Below are 15,867 nucleotides of genomic sequence, written 5' to 3' on the forward strand. Positions count from 1 at the left end.
GCTCCTTTGGCCCCTGTGAATCGTCCCCCCTGTCTATGCCAGGATCCTTTCTATACTCTGTTGCTCTGACAAGTCGTCCTCAACAGCTCAACCATTGATTTTCGCCACACTGCCACACTGACTTCGGGCATTGCGTCATTTAAACGAAGCACTCGACGTTTTGGTCTGTCCCTCGAATTACATCTCTCAAGCTTCATCAACTTTGTCACTTCTGTTGCATCCACTCTCGACAGCGCCTCCCGAGAGAGACAGAGCAAGCGAACTCCCTTCTTATCAATTGGTCGACACCATGGGCAAGCCAACTCTCTTGTCCGCGGAGGACAAGGCGAAGATCAAAAAGGCCATACCGACGTCAAGCTCGACAAATAAGATCATCACAGCTGCGGTCGCTCGAATCTACCAGGCAAAGGAAGGGACATCAACGTGAGTAGACGCTATGAGGTGCCAGGTTGAGACGCTGAGGAACCCCTCCTACCTTTGCGGATGACATGCATGACTGATGCGTCTCACCTTAGATGGTCGTACGCTGGCGTCACCGGTGCCTTGGTATTCTGCGCAGACAAGGCTAAAGGTGGTCTCTGGTTCAGACTGGTCGACCTATCAGTGAGCTGTTTGGAGAGATTCGTGCTATAACTGACACTTTTCTCAGTCTTATCAAGGTGTACTATGGGAGCATGAGCTGCCGAATGAAATCGAGTACAATCAGGAGAAACCTTTCTTCCACTCTTGGCAAGGCGACGTGAGCACCTCTGTCCGAAGGCAAGTTCCTGCGAGCACTTGCTGACATTCTGTAGACTGGTTCAATAGCATTCGTCTTCGCTTCTGAGGCAGAGGCCAATGACTTTTACAAGAAGGTAGCTCACAGGTCCAAGTATGCCAGTGAGTCGGCCAGACTTGAACGTGAGAGCAACAGCCCAGCTCACACCATCCCTCGCCGTAGCTAAAGTCAAAGAGGACAAGAAGGAAAAGAAGGAGAAAGAGTCTACGCCGACCAAGAAGAGCAAGAAGGAGAAGGGTAAGATCGACAAATCCCTCATTTCCGGACCGGTGAGTCACAGTGCCAATATGGATGACTGTGTTGACTGACCCTCTGCCCCGACCACAGTCCGCAGGCAGTTTCAAACACGTTGCGCATATGGGCTACGATTCAGAGAAAGGCTTCTCTTCCTCTGGTGTTGATCCAAGCTGGCAGACTCTACTAGAGCAGCTCGCTGCCAAGGGCGTTTCCGCAAAGGATATCAAGAAGAATGAAAAGTTCATCAGGGAGTATGTTGAACAACAAGGCGGGATCGAGAATGTGAGACGGGCCTTCCTCTGATACAGGACCCGAACTGACTCTCGATCTAGGCCGCAGCTAGGAAACCCCCTCCACCACCTACGTCCCGTCGGAAGCCTGCCCCTCCACCTCCGAGTTCACGATCTGCTCGACCCTCTTCCGTCGCGATTCCACCTCCGCCGCCTCCACCTCCCGGTCGACCAGCCTCAACCGCGGCTATCATCCCTCCACCTCCTCCACCTCCAGCTCCACCTCGAGGTGGTGCATCCATCCCTCCGCCGCCTCCACCACCTCCAGCACCTCCTGGCCGGTCCCCAGCCGCACCACCTCCTCCACCTCCACCTCCTGGCGGTTCAAGGGGTGCTCCTCCTCCTCCTCCACCACCACCCCCCGGTGGACGAGGTGGTGCTCCACCGCCTCCCCCTCCACCTCCATCTGGGCCCCCAGCAGGTGCTGGTGGCAATGCTAGATCCGCCTTGCTCGCGTCCATCCAAGGCCAAGGGGTCCATAATCTACGTAAAGTGGATCCGTCAGAACAGAAGGTATCGCCGTTGGCTGGCGCGGCCGGCGGAGCAGCCGTCGGAGCCGTGGCAGGAGGAGCTGCAGTCGCTGCCGCAGGTGGAGGCGATGATCAACCTGATTTGGCATCTAGTTTGGCGGCTGCCCTGGCGAAGCGACAGGGCGATCTGGGAGAATCTGATTCAGAGGAAGGTAGCGATGATGAATGGGATTAGAGAAGGTGTGTATCGTTTCAGTTGTCTTGTATCACTGTATGCACGCGAGTCTGGGAGTCCAAGGATATCTTCGTGCCAGGAGCACCAGGGCTAAGGACTCCAATTGGATGAGCCCCCCTACAGCATAATTGCGCTGTCGCCAGATCTGAAACTCACCGCCAGATCCTTACACCCGAAACATTCAACCGAAACCTACGTAGAACCTCTCTCTCTCTCTCTCTCTCTACATGGCCTTCGTCATCCATGACTCTGTCTCGTCTTGATTCCGCCTCTTTCTCGATTATCTGTGTGCGCTCTGAAGGCTTCTAGAGGCTCTGTACACCATGGTTGCCCTCCCCAGCTCGACCGCCGAGCTTCTCCTCGTCTCCCTCGTCTCCTTTCTCTGTATACTTACCGGCTTCTTGTTCCTGTTCATCCGGTTCATCTCCAATCGTCCGTCTAGGCATCGCACGGCGATTGTTCTAGTTTTGGGTGACATAGGAAGGTCGCCGAGAATGATGTATCATGCAGAGTCATTAGCAAGACACGATTGGATAGTCGCCATGATAGGCTATGACGACACACCGCCGATACCTGCTCTTCAAGAATCTCCAAATGTCAAACCTCACGCGCTGGCAAATCCTCCTCGAGTGCTGCTCAAGGTTCTCCCTTGGATCTTGAGAGCTCCTCTGAGGATAGTGTATCAAGTCTGGAGCGTTCTCAAAATCGCATTGTGGGATATACCAGTCCGTACCGAGTTCCTCATCCTTCAAAACCCTCCCTCCATTCCTACATTAGCACTGGCTCAGTTCATCTGCTGGACCACTGGAGCCAAGCTCGTCATCGACTGGCACAATACAGGATGCTCTATACTAGCGATGAGAGTCGGCGAGAGCTCGCCCTTGTACAAAATAGCTACAGCGTGAGTCCGTTCCAGCTGGAATCACATCCAGAGTGTTGACATTTACCTTTCCAGGTTTGAGGCGGGCTTTGGACGTAAAGCCTTCGCGCATCTCTTCGTCACGCAAGCGCTCCGAGATCATCTCGTCAAGGCTTGGAAACTGCAGTGAGCTTTCCGGACTGATCAGAGAAGACGCCAAGCCGCAAAATGACCCCTATCACAGAGGAATCACGGCAATCTTGCATGATCGGCCACCCACGCATTTTCACCGGTCACTCCCCCTTGATGAGCATGGAGTACTGAGAAGACTCTCTGAAAGTTTGGAGAATCCATTGCCGGATGGCTTCACACCCTCAGATTTCGTCACTGGCTCTAATACCTCGAAGCAGGACGACCCATCTCGACCTGCTCTCGTGGTCTCCTCAACCTCCTGGACAGCTGATGAGGACTTTACACCCCTGATACAGGCGCTGGACGACTATCAGTCCACGATAACCTCGGGAACCAAATTACCCAAGCTCTTAGTGGTTGTCACTGGCAAAGGAGCTCTACGTGCCCAGTTTGAAGATATTGTCGCATCTCGTGAGGGGACCAAGTGGATGGATATCTGCGTCCGATGCGCGTTTGTCTCAGCGAGAGACTACCCGATCATCCTTGGGTCTGCGGACCTCGGCCTGAGCTTTCATTCGAGCTCGTCAAGCCTGGATCTACCGATGAAAGTGGTGGACATGTTCGGATGCGGGACTCCAGTGTTGGCAAAGGGGTATGAGGCGATTGGTGAGCTTGTCAAGGATGGAGTGAACGGGAGGATCTGGAATACGCCAGAAGATCTGGGGATGCACATGAAGGTTCGTCTTATCCCTGTTCATGTATACGTATACGACAGGACCATCTGATGACTCCTCTACTCAGGATCTTCTGACTGAATTCCCCCACTCGAAGCAGCTGCAAAAACTGCATGATCACTTCAAAAAGGACGCAAACGATCATTCGACGCCTCCAAAACTACGGACTATTTTGGCTGATTCTGTCGATGAGCAAGAGTGGAGCTCATGGGATGATAATTGGGACAGGGTCATGCACAGAGGCATACTGCATCGCAAGTCAATGAATTAGCCCGCATCTTGCATTGATCATAGTCGCACTATTCATAAACACCTTGTTGTATGCATTACTAGTGTGATGAGTTCAAGACATGGGGCCGACAAGTGCAACAAAGTCCCGCAAGTTCGCTGAATGATAATAATGATAAGGCTTCCCGTCTCGATCACGAAGAGACATCGTGTTATAGTCTCGCGTCTAGGACCGGTGAATTATGGCCATGTTGGTCAGGAGATTATAGCAGATCCTCAGGTGTTATGACTCTGCCGCGTTCTCTTTCTTCGCTCGAGGGGCCGCAGGCTTCTGGTTCTCCAACACAAGACTCCGCACTCGACTTGCAAGCGAGCCAATATCGTTGACTCCTCCTTGCCTGATCTTGACCTCTTTCCGGACTCGAGGCTCTGAGGTCGGTTTCGGCGGTTCGGCTGCTCCCTTGGGACCCGCTGCAGGCTTGGTATTGCCGCTCTTGCCCTTGCTCTTCGCTCCAGCACCCTTGCCTGGGTTCTCCGCAGGTGGTTTCTCCTTCCTCCACGAAGTGGCTTTGTCTGACTTGGATTGCTCTATCGGTGGCGGATGTGCCAGCCCCAGGGGCCCATCTCGTCCACCTTGTATTGGATGGCGTTTGGCGGCCGGACCAGCGGTTCGGCTGTTCGCGGCGGCCTCGGATGGGTTGGATTTTGAGGTCGACGCAGAGGCTTGAATAGCGGATGCGAGTTCCGGTGCAGAAGGAGGTGAAGCTGAGATGCCGACGGGAGAATCATCCATATCCGCCCAATTGATATTTGCACCATCTGAAGGTTTGGAAGCGGGGATATTGGAGCCCTGGGATTTCGGTTGGATAGCAGGAGGATCAGGTGTACCGTGGTTTGAGAATGGAGTGAAAGAGTCTTCAGGATTGTAGATGCCTCCACCAGTAGCTTCTTTGCTACCGGGTATCTCGACAGCTGTTTGTCCATCCTCCAGCACATGCTCATCTCCATCCTCATCGTCATCCCAGTCCTTGTTAGAGGCCTCTAACCGTTTCTTCTCTCTCCGCTTCTCGTTCTTCAGCTGAGCTTTAGATTTCTCTTTCGCAGGCTGAGCAAATACGTTGTCAGGATCTGGTTGTTTTGGCGGGGGAGGTCGATTGGATCCGGGTACCAAGCCTTTCCGAGCGTCTGCAGCGACCTGCCGATTAGACCGGAATCGACCTATATCCTCTTGAGGTGTGAATCCGGGTCGGATCTTGAGCTCTTTACGGACACTCGGGGGTTCGTCAGTGCTGAGGATTGCGCAAAGTGTCTCGACCTAGACTCACGACCCATCGCTACGTTTTGAAGTCGGCACAATTCGTTCAAGAGTTCTTGGATCTTGAATGATCCCAGAAGCCGTCTTCTCAGGATTCACAGGCGGTAGAGACATGGCTAATGGACCGGATAGACAGGTTACGAACTGGAACAGGTGTCACCTCCTTGGTCAGGCTCAATGGGCTCAATGGGCTCAATGGAGAAGCCTCATGAATTGCATTTCAAGCCTGAAGAGGTGGCGGAAGCAAATTGAGACAACGGGCTTTTGATACAGTAGCCCAGCCGGCATTCGACTGCAACCATGCATGAGATACAATATGCTGATGGAGTGGAGGGGCCAATGAGGCGAGATGCGCGAGGCAGATCCATGGTTCAAACTGTCTGACCAAAAACTCGATCCAGCAGTAAGCTTCTCAAGACCTCCTTGCCCGGCGTTTTGACGATCACCATGGGTAAATGACCAGCCTTAACGATCTTCGACCCATCCCTATCCCTCTCTCCATTGTCTACAGCAGATGCTTCGGTCTTATTGGCGTTATGCTCCTTGGCAAGATCAAAGGCCCTGTTCTCTCCCTGATCTTCGGTTGTCCCTCTTCTATCGACCACGCACATCCCTCTTGTGAACTCTCCTTTACGTTCGACTTTGAAGTCCCGCGGTCTGAGATGCCAGCCCTCAGCTGTATCCAGCGGTGCTCGAGAGGCATTTGACAGAGCGTACCACACGGCCAAGGGGTCGTGCATCTCCATCGCATCGGGTAAGCCAAAACTGACGTGCAGTCCACGAACGCGGCTCAGCATGTGCGATATAAATGTCTTCAGAGGTCCTGGTGGAGAAAGCTTTGAGGACTGCCCTGATGAATCAGAAGGTGGTATACCGATCGACGGATCGATGAGATCGGAGAATGGGATCGTGTGAGGTGTGGTGATGTCTAGCGGCGCAATGACCAATTTGATCTCTCCAGCCTTACACGCTTCCATGATGATTGTCGCGGCGTAGGGGTCCGCAAAGCAGTTGAACTCAGCCACGGGAGATGTGTTGCCAGGATGATCCAGTGCCCCGCCCATCCAGACGACCGAATGAACACGGGCGAGAGTGACAGGGTCGGCTTGATACGCGTGTGCAATGTTTGTCACTGAGGGCTCTGGTGTCAGTTGCCTTCAGCTCGAGAAGACAAGAACGCACATGGTCCCAAAGCAACGATGGTCACTGTGCCTTCGGGCTCGGATTTCAGAGTCTCTAATATGACCTCATGTGCCGGTGTCTTGAGGATGTCCAGGTGAGCATGCACCGCTCCAGGATCCAATGGCGGAGGGGTGAATTCAGGATGGGTCTCAGAGATATTAGAAAGACCGTCGAGACCGTGCTAGGTAAAGAATTGAGCTACATGTAGCGACATGGCTAGCTCACAAAATACGCAGCTACCGCTTTCTCTCCACCGATGGGCGAATCGTCACCTAGAGCTAATCTGGTCTTGGTTTGACCTTCGAGTCGATGATATCTTGCCGCAGCGGCTGGAACAGCCGCGACCTCTTGAGCCAGCAGATGATATATCTTGAGCAGATTGCTGTGAGCTCCTGGGGCATGTGTGTTGCCAAACACTATAGAAATGAGTGACACGTCCACTTCTGGTGACGCTAGAGCCATGAGGATGGCCAAAACATCGTCCACTCCGGGATCCGTATCGATAATGATCTTCTGCGGCGCCATAGTGGTGAGGAGGAGTTATAGGATCTTCGCGGATGGCTTTGTAAACACGAGATGGTGCCAAAGACTATCTCACGGACCTCGATAGCCACAAATTCGAGGCGAAGACAAATCAGATCACTGTCCGCTAGGAGGGAGGTTGTATGAAGGTTGATAAGAGTTCGACTTGGCGGAATTTCACAAGAAGATCCGAAACGACCTTCAATTCTCCTTTTCATTCGTCCTCAACATACATACAATATCAAACGGTGCGGCGCGGCATACGATAGCCTAGAAGGACTATGGCAGAGCATTCAACTCTCGAGGCGATCCTCGGTGGCACACAGGTACCGCATCAGCCTCTGCTCATCATCACCGATTCAGCGGTCTTTTCCGGATTGGCCGTCTTCAAGGAATCTCTACGCAGAGCTTTGAGAATGTGAGGAGAGAGAGAGAGAGAGTCTGGTGTAGGCGGAGATCGCGCTGATGTTAAGCTTGGATGACCATCAGGCGCGGTCCAGTGGTCCTCGTTACGGCTCTGCATAAGCCCTCGCTGCTGCAGCAACAACCATCTCCTGAATTCGATTCGGCCAATCTCACAACCGTTGACCTGACGGGCGAGGTTCCCGGTTTGACACTAGACGAGTCAGGTCCGAGCTTCAGCAAGCGCATATTGGAGGCCTCCAAACCAGAGTCACAGATATTCATCGATGCGATCGGCGTTCTTGCGGAAGATTACTCGCCTCTCGAAGCAATTCGACTGATTTCGTCTATTCTGACACAGGCCAAATCGCCTGGTCGACTGACACTCCTTCTTCCGTACGCTTCAACCATTCTCCAGACTCTCATCCATCCCTCTTTCTCACCCACTTTATCTCTTCTCACTATCCTAAATCCCAGGGTCGTGGAGTTTCTCTCAAAATCCTATCTTCAGCCTGTTTCGTCTTCACCTCCATTCTGGATGATTCTCGAGCGGGCCAAGGAGAGGAGAACTCCCGAACAATTGGCTTACAACGGTGAAGAAGGGGTGGAAGTGGGTGATTGGACGAGAAGCAAGTCAGGAGCGGTCGTACAAGTGCTCGTGAGGAAAGCTACAGGAGGAATCAAAGGCATATCCAGAACACTTGCAAGCATCTCGGCGCAGAATCATACGTCCAACTCGAGTTCGCGGGAGGAGCTCGTAGCTGGGCCTGTGGACTCAGTAGTGGACATCAAGCCATTTGCCGCGCCAACTTCGGCCAGCTCTCTTGGCAGATCAGCCCGGGTCGATCGTCCGGCACAGACTCCGACAGAGATGAACCTTCCGTTCAATCTTTCCCTCACAGATGAGCAGAGACGCCGGAGGGGCCAGGTTCCACTGCCGTATGCGCATGAAGGAGAAGGCGCGGACCTGATGGAGTATGGAGATGACGAAGATGAGGACGATGAGGAGATATGAATAGAAAGTTGAGAGGAACAGAGGGTCATTATAGCGATACATACAACGATGAGCATCTGTCCCTCTATCCCATGCACGACCACACTTGAGCTCCTCCCTTTCTCCACCGCTATTGGTCGCCCATTTCATCTCATGGGTTGGTTGACACTAGCCCCAAAGTTTGCGCTTCCCGTTCCCGGGACACCAACATCAGCAGTCGCTGCAAGATCGCTCTGACGACGTATCAGTGACTTGTCGAGCGCTGTTGGAATCCCGGACCAGCTCACCTGCTGTTTCCTTATCAAGGCGTTGAACGTCTGAATGGATGACAAGCGTCAGTACATCTATCTATTGCAATCGACAGTGCACGTCGAAACTCCTTCGACCAGACTCACTCCCCAAAGCTCTGCGACCGTCTTGAACTCCTTTCCGACACCATAGACTTCCTCATGCTTCCGATTGAGCACGTTAGTATGAGTCATAAGCTCTTCAAAGCTCTGTATTCAGTCTCAGCGATGACAGCCTCCAAGATGATTGCAAAGCTTGGGCCGGCGCCGCCTGGCCCTCACTCACCGATGAAATCTCATCTATCAATTTCGCCTTTTCCCTCTCGAAAAATCCCTCCTCTGGAGTGTTCTCGTAGACAGCTATGGATCGTCGAGCCAGAGACATGGTTGTCGATGCACGACTTTGGCAGTGATAAGAGATGTAAATGACGAGCACCTGGGCTGAACGTTTGACTGTGGATGCTTTTGGACGCGTCGCGTCGAAATTCAAAGGTGGCAAAGGAAAAAGTGGCATGGACAAACCATTATGCATCCTTGTTGTCTGATGAAGATTGTAACGGCTCTACATGCATAGGCGTGCTGACTACTTGCGTGAGACGTTTGCTCATCAACACTACTTCTTTGGATCCTTGATCTGCTCTCCAGGTCCAGCGTAGAAATGATTCTCCGATGTCATGAGCACATGCGGAGGAACCACATTGATCGGAATGGCAGTATTGGTCGGTTTGAGTCCGCGAGCCTCGGTAGGATCGTAAATGTAGCTCATACCGCCTACAGGCTGATCTTTACCAGGTTTCGGTGCGCCCTGGTCATTACCAAAGTCAGCCATGCCTGGTTGCACATTGCTCGTTTTAGCACTCGCCTGGTTCTTCAACGGCGCCGTAATTCTGTCAATGTATTCGTGGTATATGTCCATGTTTGGAGGTGGTTTCAGCATGTCCTCTAGCTCTGAAGACACAGTCGTGTAGATGAGGTAGCATAGACCAGCGATGGCAACATTGGAGTTGACTGCGGTGATTTCAGTACACAAGATGGGAAAGAGGAACCTACTGAAAGCCACGATGATGACTACACACAAGTATTGAATCGTGCGAATCCGCTTCTTCCAGCTTGACAGTTGGAAATCAGCTCAGAGACCCCGTCTTTCGGGTCTGCCCTCGAGGCCAGACCGACCCACATCTTTTGCTGCTTCTCCCGCTCCATGTTCTCCTTGACTCTCGCCCACACGACGTCTTCATTCAATGCCTCGGGTTCAGGCAATTTGGGTCTGTTGAAGTGTCCCTGGCCCCGAGCCAGTGAGCATCATACCACACGGTTTGGAAAAGCAGGGATTTACGACATGCGGGGCATTGCCACCTTCCCACCATAGCTCGTCCCTGACAGTCGCTTCTGGCCGGCTCTTGCCAAGTGGGAATGGGAAAATACGAGGCGGAGCAAGTCTAGTAGTGAGAAAAGCTGAAGGGTGAGAGCGAGTATGTGCCTGATGAACCCGTAGCTTCAGCTCGGACAAAATCACGCAGAGTCTGGCGTGGATCAGGTATCCATACTCACCCACATGTCTGGTCTTTCTGATTTGCGTTTCATCAGATTTTTATAGGCCTCGGTTGCCGATTCAGTCTTCTTTGGCATCTGCTCTATGGCTTGGTTGTAGCCGTACCAGATGATCGAGCAGTGACATACGAGACAGCTGACAGAGGAGAGGTGAGACCAGCTGAGTGCGTGAATTCGCTTGGTATCGATTAACTCACACGACGGCCACCATGCTCAGTCGACTGAACAGGTAATAGAATGGCATCATTTCTAATGGTAAGGGCAAGATCGACATGACTGGAAAGGTGAGCAGAACGTCTTGCAGGAAAGGCGTCTGGATTGATCCGACGTCCTCACCTAAACTAAGCCCGCTCATGATGGCGATCGTCTGAGATATCGGACCGAATTGAAGCCTAAAACACAGCCCAGTCAGACCCCCTGCTTCTCTTTCTCAGGCGGGAACTCACGATGGATGCGCCTTGACAGTTTCTTCCTCCTTCTTCAACTTTCTCTTCAGCTCCACAATCTTATCCTCTAGCAATTCCACACGAGCGACATCACCTCGTGCCAGATACTTCTCGATATCCGCTTCGTACTGTTTGATCTTGTCCGCTGTGGAATCAGACATCGTGTCAGTGCTGTCAGCGATGCGTCAGTCAATCTGACGCTTCAACATTGAGGTAGCGAGATCGAGCCCAGAGAGGCTACCCAGACACCAATCGCCAAGGGCTAAGGGAAGTGATCATAGGGGGGACGGTGACAAAGGACGCTCGCGCCTCTTGCATTTCTCGCTCGCACTAGCTTTTTCTTTTTGCCCGTCAGACTACCGCCTCAGCGGGCTCATACCGCTTCCTCCTCCAGCCCAGCTAGGCGCTCCATTAGGCGCACCACCACCTCCCCAGCTTCCCCCGCCTCCTCCTTCCCTGTATGGATCCGACTGTCCATTCATACCGTACCCATCTCCGTTCATGCCCATCGTCGGGTCCACCATTCCTCCACCACCGTCCTCCTCGTCATCTTCATCTCCTCCCGTTTCTTTCTGAACCGCAAGCACGACATTCGCTAGATTCTCGACGAGGATATCCAGGCCCTGTTCTACGATCGTCCGGACAGGAATAGAGCCCACAGCCTCCGGATTCATGTAGAATGTAGAAGGGACGGCATTGTAGTCGAATGGTTGAGATGGATCTGGAGGTTGCTCAAATGCCGCGTTGGAGGATAACGGCCATTCGGCTTTTTCTGCGGACGCAAGTCAGCAATATCCCAAACTGAAGGCTTCGAGATGACGAACCGTCCACTTCGTACCAATACGTCGTGTGCCGCAGCTTATTATAAGGATCATATTCAAATCCGACAGCACTGAGAGGGCTCCACTTGGCGTGGTGTTTGCCGATGCCCTGATATACCCAATCAGCCAGTGCGACAGCCCTCTGGAGCAGCTCTTACCTTGTAGGCTTTGCAGACGAGATCGATTTCTTGCTTCTTGGCAATCTTGGCTAATAATATAGGCGGAACAGATGGATCTCCCTTGCCAACTGGGACGCCCATTTCCGGATCCCTATTCTCGATGATTAGACGGTCGTCTTCGGATAAATCTGGATTCTGGCCATATGGATTTGGCGGCGGCGGCTGAGAAGAGAGAGACGTAAGCATGCTGATAGTGGACAAGTGAGGACAAACGATCTACCTGACGAGGAGATGGGATGACTTCGAGCATATCACTCGTAACGTTTAAACTCTTTCGATCTGTGCCTGAGAAAGCGACTTTAAGTCGGAGTTGCACCATGCAATAATAGCATCCCTCGTCACAGTCACAGTCCTGAGTCATCGGTGTCAGCTCGGATGCCCTCCTGAGATACGCGCTGAGATCGATTAGGAAGAGAGAAGTTAAAACCCCTATCTCTCTCCTCCTTCTTGGATGGTTGGTCCGCGTTTCGGGTACCGACTGCAGAGCTGCCGCACGACAAGCACTCACCCTGGTATATCTCAATCCTCTCATGACATTCCGACTGATCAAAGGTACCATTCCAAGTCGATGAGCTAACATTTCGTCCGGGACCGGGGAAGTATTCTGGAAGAAGGAGACTTGATCAATCGCTGCATCATCCAAAATCAGCGATCATTTTCCGCCTTGCAGCGCATATAGGATATTCCCCACCTATAGTCGGTACATCCGCCATCATGACTCTTCTGACACTGTTTGCATAGCCCAGCTCGACTCCACTGAGATGAAATGTCGTCTCTTTATCCGTTATATTCCTGACCAAGACTCGAGGTTGATTCGTCGGACCAATAGGAACTTGAACGCCCGATGTGCCGTCCAATCCATTCATACCCGATCCGACTACGCCAGCTCCTTGAGCTGAGGTGGATGCTCCATTCATATTCCCGTAGCCGTTCATTTGTGCAGACACGTCGTGGATTTCGTGGATGGAGGTGAGACGGCAAGATGAAGGAGCCGCCCATTATTTTTGGGAATCGCAGAAAAGCGGATGCAAATTGTGGCACATAGGTCGTGTGGCATGAGGATAGCTTGGGAACTAACTGCAGCAGCCGGCGGCACGAAGAGCGGTAACATGCTATCGACGACCAGCACAAGATGCTACTCTAGTCCTCGTCGTAGTCAGGGTACTCCCAAAACATCTTGTCAGAGTCCATCCTCTCAAAGGAATAGAACGTCAAGGCCCGAAAGAACGGCCGACGGCAGACGACATTCTTCATGTACTCGTTCTGTGAGAGCGCGGAGGGGGACGAGCAGGCGTATCAGCAAGCTGACAGAGACGGAAGGATTACCACTCACTTTGAACAAATGAGCTGCCCAAGAGAGGACACAGTTATAGCAGGCCAGCCGAGTGAGCGTTCGGAGCATCCTTTGATGGGGGACCCCGTTTGAGCATGGCCAAAAGTTGGCAGACTTTCATCTGATAGTGTCCACTCACTCAGGTTGGTCCTGGAAGAAGCCCAGTTGAAGTGTAGACCAAGCGATCCTGACAGTCTGGTCAACTCTCAAACTACCAGGTACGCCTAACTCACAATCCGTTGGTGAGCCCCATACTGATCGAGCTCGTTCTAGGACCGACCAGAGTCACCGGCCACTTTAGGTGCATGCCCCAGTGTCTTTGCAAATTTAGCTACTCGTCACTGGGGGTTTGCATCATTGCTCACCGGTCATTTCCCAGAGCCACCAAGAACACGGCAATGCACATGCCTAGTATCTGGATATGCCACATGACGATCCAAAACATCCTAGGGTCGTAAAGCGGTCAGGATCAAACATGCGAGGCTTCTCACAGCTCACGTTTGTTGGATCGCAGAGTAAGCCTCTACGCCGTACATGACCAGTATAGGTATCGTCGACCCGCCATAGTATTGACAGTCGTCGATACTCGGACCGCCATTTGACCGCCAAGATGCCGTCGCTTTATCGTACTGGGCTGCATAGTCTTGCCATCGAGTACCGCCGCCATTATAGGCTCTAAAGATAATGGATGATTAGCGACCAGTGGACTCTGTCGTCGTCCTGCCCGCCGAATCCAATGGTAAGGAATTCGGCCCTTACACCTACTCACTGGATCAATAAAGCGATGTGGATTGCAAACATGCTCAACGCACAAAAGATCGAATGCCATCTTCGCACGTCAAAGAACAGTGTCAAATACCTCTTGCGATGCCATCTCAACTTGTAATGCTCGTACTTGGGCAACTGTTTCTGTTTTCCTTCTTTACGTCTCCGATTGTACTCGTCGACTTGCTCCCATGGATTCCAGTAATGCATCCCGTAGAATGCTGCACCGTGCTTGTATTCAGAATATCGAGCGGCATCTCGGAGCCATTTCTTATCGCGGCGCATGTCCAAGGGAAGGGCAGTTGGATTGCCGAGCCAAAAGCTGCCAGATTCGTTTCAGCATCAACAGGAACATTGAGACAACAATTCGCGTCCCAACACTCACTTTCGCATGACTGAGCCTTTCTCAATCTGGGTCTGTGGTGCAATGATACGCTCAGTCTTTTACATCCTACACCGACCATCTGCAGAAGAACCCACCTGCTCCTCAGTCTTCGAGTACACCGTCTGCACGGCAGCCTCACCCTCCATGTCGAATCTTGTTCCAAAATCATACTTGTTTTTATCCTTTGCTTCCAGCTGGACGCTTCGATCACCGAGGTTCAATTGACATCGCTCGGTCCAGTATTTCGGCTTTTTCATCTGAATCTTTGCCTGTTTGTCACCAGCTTTCTGAGCCGCCTCTACCCGTCTCTTCTCCTTCCTGAGGTCCTTGGCATGTTTTCGGAACGGCGGCGTATCGCGATCTTGGAGCCATTCCCTTTCTGTCCATAGTCGCAGTGGAAATCGTCGGTACCGGTATGTCCTTGCAATGTCTTTCTTGGGTATCAGACAGAGGTAAGCGAGGACCGCTCGAGCCCAATTGTACACTCCTCCGAGGAAGAGGACCACGAGGATGATATATCGAAAGCGGAAGAACCTTGTAATCGTCAGATTCAAGCATCTTGACGTCGTCACAAAGGACCTACTTCCCATCGCCCCAGTGAGGTGATGTGGTGACCGTAGACGAGACGAGACTATCACTTGGTTCAGGGTGAAGCGGGGAGGGAGAATTCGAAGCGCCTCTCTCACTCACAACATGATCGTATGACCATTGCCCATGCGACTCCATTGTGGGGCAAAAATTCCCATGCGTACATTGAATAACTCGTCAAGGATCAGCATGAAAGCCAGGATTCCCAGATGAACGTGGTAGAACCCGTACCACACTAAGGAGAGTAAGTAAATAAAAGCAAGGGACCGTCTGAGATGCTGACTTACCTCGAGTTTCTGACACATCTGTCCAGTTGGGAACACCTGAACCGAGAAAGTAGCCACATAGAGGATCTGTCGACTCATAATTGACTGGATCTCTGAAAGCCTTTTGGACCTCGGAGGAACATGTCAATGCAGACCCACCGGAACATCACACCTACATTCTCGTTAGTGAGATCAGAGACCATGATGATGACTTGAAAGATGATGATGATCAGACCAGACACCACACCTCCCACTTGGAGACCTTGCCGATTGATCATCCGCCAACTACCTCTCAGGGCTTGATACATGTCCCAAGTTCTCCTGACGACTCCAATGCGGACTGATCGCCAGAAACCTTGTGCTGTAGCTTCCGGACCTTCGCCAGGGAACGCGGTCAAGTTTCGATGCTTGACATGATCTTGAAACGGATTGAAATCCAGATGTTTTGTCTTCTCGTGACCAAACTTGTCAGTCACTCGCTTCTTGTGCCCTTCGTCGTCTCGCTCATGTGGTCGACATGATTTGATATAAGTGTAAGGGAGAGCCATGACGATGGCCAGAGGGACAAAGATAAAGAGCCATACTGGAATCCAGATAAGATACAGAAAGAAGCGAAAGATGCGAGTGAAGGTGGACCGTGGAGGGTTTTCCGAAGCAGGAGATGGTTCTGCCTGTGACCGAGAGGTCGATCTACCCCGTTTTCTGCAAGTCAACGTTTAGTGACGGATGGCTCTGGCCAAGACTCGTGTAGCTCACTCGGACATTGGATCTTGACTGTGACAGTTGTGGACAGCAGAAACAGACGTGAGTTTAGAATCTTGCCATACAAGACCATCCTTTCTTCTCGGTTGCGCATAGCAGCACTGCC

At 52.1% G+C, this 15,867-nt stretch overlaps 9 protein-coding genes across 9 annotated transcripts; 3 read left to right on the forward strand and 6 right to left on the reverse strand.

Moving 5' to 3' along the window:
- Positions 1-132: 132 nt before the first annotated feature.
- On the forward strand, positions 133-2,128 carry BD324DRAFT_376200 (hypothetical protein). The gene is made up of 7 exons (XM_022012622.1): positions 133-423; positions 516-603; positions 650-739; positions 795-879; positions 941-1,047; positions 1,106-1,297; positions 1,348-2,128. The coding sequence occupies exons 1-7, from the start codon at positions 290-292 to the stop codon at positions 2,008-2,010; spliced, it is 1,359 nt and encodes a 452-aa protein (XP_021872601.1). The 5' UTR covers positions 133-289; the 3' UTR covers positions 2,011-2,128.
- Positions 2,129-2,182: 54 nt separating this feature from the next.
- BD324DRAFT_621919 (putative beta-1,4-mannosyltransferase) lies at positions 2,183-4,047 on the forward strand. The gene is made up of 4 exons (XM_022015421.1): positions 2,183-2,911; positions 2,966-3,055; positions 3,114-3,738; positions 3,803-4,047. The coding sequence occupies exons 1-4, from the start codon at positions 2,334-2,336 to the stop codon at positions 4,004-4,006; spliced, it is 1,497 nt and encodes a 498-aa protein (XP_021872602.1). The 5' UTR covers positions 2,183-2,333; the 3' UTR covers positions 4,007-4,047.
- BD324DRAFT_621921 (hypothetical protein) lies at positions 4,048-5,463 on the reverse strand. The gene is made up of 2 exons (XM_022015422.1): positions 5,289-5,463; positions 4,048-5,234 (listed from the first exon to the last, which is right to left on the reverse strand). Exons 1-2 carry the CDS (start codon positions 5,390-5,392, stop codon positions 4,247-4,249), a joined length of 1,092 nt encoding a protein of 363 aa, XP_021872603.1. The 5' UTR covers positions 5,393-5,463; the 3' UTR covers positions 4,048-4,246.
- Positions 5,464-5,555: 92 nt separating this feature from the next.
- BD324DRAFT_589176 (putative hydrolase) lies at positions 5,556-7,136 on the reverse strand. The gene is made up of 3 exons (XM_022013775.1): positions 6,686-7,136; positions 6,461-6,641; positions 5,556-6,410 (listed from the first exon to the last, which is right to left on the reverse strand). Exons 1-3 carry the CDS (start codon positions 6,983-6,985, stop codon positions 5,650-5,652), a joined length of 1,242 nt encoding a protein of 413 aa, XP_021872604.1. The 5' UTR covers positions 6,986-7,136; the 3' UTR covers positions 5,556-5,649.
- A 41-nt stretch (positions 7,137-7,177) lies between these two features.
- Positions 7,178-8,449, forward strand: BD324DRAFT_621923 (hypothetical protein). Its single transcript, XM_022015423.1, has 2 exons — positions 7,178-7,400; positions 7,472-8,449. Exons 1-2 carry the CDS (start codon positions 7,264-7,266, stop codon positions 8,397-8,399), a joined length of 1,065 nt encoding a protein of 354 aa, XP_021872605.1. The 5' UTR covers positions 7,178-7,263; the 3' UTR covers positions 8,400-8,449.
- BD324DRAFT_680383 (DASH complex subunit Dad1-domain-containing protein) lies at positions 8,450-9,132 on the reverse strand. The gene is made up of 3 exons (XM_022019078.1): positions 8,952-9,132; positions 8,774-8,875; positions 8,450-8,695 (listed from the first exon to the last, which is right to left on the reverse strand). The coding sequence occupies exons 1-3, from the start codon at positions 9,048-9,050 to the stop codon at positions 8,525-8,527; spliced, it is 372 nt and encodes a 123-aa protein (XP_021872606.1). The 5' UTR covers positions 9,051-9,132; the 3' UTR covers positions 8,450-8,524.
- A 69-nt stretch (positions 9,133-9,201) lies between these two features.
- BD324DRAFT_621930 (hypothetical protein) lies at positions 9,202-10,653 on the reverse strand. The gene is made up of 8 exons (XM_022015424.1): positions 10,553-10,653; positions 10,414-10,492; positions 10,217-10,352; positions 10,002-10,145; positions 9,843-9,946; positions 9,716-9,774; positions 9,528-9,673; positions 9,202-9,470 (listed from the first exon to the last, which is right to left on the reverse strand). The coding sequence occupies exons 1-8, from the start codon at positions 10,569-10,571 to the stop codon at positions 9,279-9,281; spliced, it is 879 nt and encodes a 292-aa protein (XP_021872607.1). The 5' UTR covers positions 10,572-10,653; the 3' UTR covers positions 9,202-9,278.
- A 51-nt stretch (positions 10,654-10,704) lies between these two features.
- Positions 10,705-12,718, reverse strand: BD324DRAFT_621933 (DNA-directed RNA polymerase). The gene is made up of 6 exons (XM_022015425.1): positions 12,354-12,718; positions 12,171-12,292; positions 11,883-12,014; positions 11,642-11,824; positions 11,487-11,592; positions 10,705-11,434 (listed from the first exon to the last, which is right to left on the reverse strand). The coding sequence occupies exons 1-6, from the start codon at positions 12,595-12,597 to the stop codon at positions 11,019-11,021; spliced, it is 1,203 nt and encodes a 400-aa protein (XP_021872608.1). The 5' UTR covers positions 12,598-12,718; the 3' UTR covers positions 10,705-11,018.
- BD324DRAFT_621947 (hypothetical protein) lies at positions 12,697-15,774 on the reverse strand. Its single transcript, XM_022015426.1, has 14 exons — positions 15,756-15,774; positions 15,176-15,701; positions 15,021-15,129; positions 14,836-14,968; positions 14,729-14,776; positions 14,241-14,679; positions 14,146-14,177; positions 13,765-14,082; positions 13,494-13,670; positions 13,361-13,441; positions 13,229-13,312; positions 13,135-13,182; positions 12,996-13,065; positions 12,697-12,925 (listed from the first exon to the last, which is right to left on the reverse strand). Exons 1-14 carry the CDS (start codon positions 15,761-15,763, stop codon positions 12,803-12,805), a joined length of 2,196 nt encoding a protein of 731 aa, XP_021872609.1. The 5' UTR covers positions 15,764-15,774; the 3' UTR covers positions 12,697-12,802.
- Between the last annotated feature and the right edge of the window lie 93 nt (positions 15,775-15,867).

This window comes from Kockovaella imperatae, assembly GCF_002102565.1.
Source record: "Kockovaella imperatae strain NRRL Y-17943 chromosome Unknown BD324scaffold_4, whole genome shotgun sequence".
Classification (NCBI taxonomy): Eukaryota; Fungi; Basidiomycota; class Tremellomycetes; order Tremellales; family Cuniculitremaceae; genus Kockovaella; species Kockovaella imperatae.

Bases quoted from the DNA above. Each gene is read 5' to 3' on its own strand.
- BD324DRAFT_589176 (XM_022013775.1), bottom strand. From the start codon at position 6,985: ATGGCGCCGCAGAAGATCATTATCGATACGGATCCCGGAGTGGACGAT. The intron at 6,642-6,685 runs GTGAGCTAGCCA...TTCTTTACCTAG, and splicing joins AAGCGGTAGCTGCGTATTTT to CACGGTCTCGACGGTCTTTC. The intron at 6,411-6,460 runs GTGCGTTCTTGT...CAGAGCCCTCAG, and splicing joins CATCGTTGCTTTGGGACCAT to TGACAAACATTGCACACGCG.
- BD324DRAFT_621930 (XM_022015424.1), bottom strand. The intron at 9,775-9,842 runs GTGGGTCGGTCT...CCAACTGTCAAG, and splicing joins CGGGAGAAGCAGCAAAAGAT to CTGGAAGAAGCGGATTCGCA. The intron at 9,471-9,527 runs GCGAGTGCTAAA...GGTAATGACCAG, and splicing joins CGGCGCCGTTGAAGAACCAG to GGCGCACCGAAACCTGGTAA.
- BD324DRAFT_680383 (XM_022019078.1), bottom strand. From the start codon at position 9,050: ATGTCTCTGGCTCGACGATCCATAGCTGTCTACGAGAACACTCCAGAG. The intron at 8,876-8,951 runs GTGAGTGAGGGC...GACTGAATACAG, and splicing joins TGATAGATGAGATTTCATCG to AGCTTTGAAGAGCTTATGAC. The intron at 8,696-8,773 runs GTGAGTCTGGTC...TCATCCATTCAG, and splicing joins CGGTCGCAGAGCTTTGGGGA to ACGTTCAACGCCTTGATAAG.
- BD324DRAFT_621933 (XM_022015425.1), bottom strand. From the start codon at position 12,597: ATGAACGGCTACGGGAATATGAATGGAGCATCCACCTCAGCTCAAGGA. The intron at 12,293-12,353 runs GTGGGGAATATC...TGGATGATGCAG, and splicing joins GGCGGATGTACCGACTATAG to CGATTGATCAAGTCTCCTTC. The intron at 11,593-11,641 runs GTAAGAGCTGCT...TGGGTATATCAG, and splicing joins TCGTCTGCAAAGCCTACAAG to GGCATCGGCAAACACCACGC.
- BD324DRAFT_376200 (XM_022012622.1), top strand. From the start codon at position 290: ATGGGCAAGCCAACTCTCTTGTCCGCGGAGGACAAGGCGAAGATCAAA. The intron at 604-649 runs GTGAGCTGTTTG...CACTTTTCTCAG, and splicing joins TCAGACTGGTCGACCTATCA to TCTTATCAAGGTGTACTATG. The intron at 1,048-1,105 runs GTGAGTCACAGT...CCCCGACCACAG, and splicing joins AATCCCTCATTTCCGGACCG to TCCGCAGGCAGTTTCAAACA.
- BD324DRAFT_621923 (XM_022015423.1), top strand. From the start codon at position 7,264: ATGGCAGAGCATTCAACTCTCGAGGCGATCCTCGGTGGCACACAGGTA. The intron at 7,401-7,471 runs GTGAGGAGAGAG...GATGACCATCAG, and splicing joins CTACGCAGAGCTTTGAGAAT to GCGCGGTCCAGTGGTCCTCG.
- BD324DRAFT_621919 (XM_022015421.1), top strand. From the start codon at position 2,334: ATGGTTGCCCTCCCCAGCTCGACCGCCGAGCTTCTCCTCGTCTCCCTC. The intron at 2,912-2,965 runs GTGAGTCCGTTC...TTACCTTTCCAG, and splicing joins TTGTACAAAATAGCTACAGC to GTTTGAGGCGGGCTTTGGAC. The intron at 3,056-3,113 runs GTGAGCTTTCCG...CCCCTATCACAG, and splicing joins GTCAAGGCTTGGAAACTGCA to AGGAATCACGGCAATCTTGC.
- BD324DRAFT_621947 (XM_022015426.1), bottom strand. The intron at 14,969-15,020 runs GTAAGTCAGCAT...TACTCTCCTTAG, and splicing joins AGATGTGTCAGAAACTCGAG to TGTGGTACGGGTTCTACCAC. The intron at 13,066-13,134 runs GTGAGTGGACAC...CCCCCATCAAAG, and splicing joins TTCTTCCAGGACCAACCTGA to GATGCTCCGAACGCTCACTC.
- BD324DRAFT_621921 (XM_022015422.1), bottom strand. From the start codon at position 5,392: ATGTCTCTACCGCCTGTGAATCCTGAGAAGACGGCTTCTGGGATCATT. The intron at 5,235-5,288 runs GTGAGTCTAGGT...CGAACCCCCGAG, and splicing joins TCAAAACGTAGCGATGGGTC to TGTCCGTAAAGAGCTCAAGA.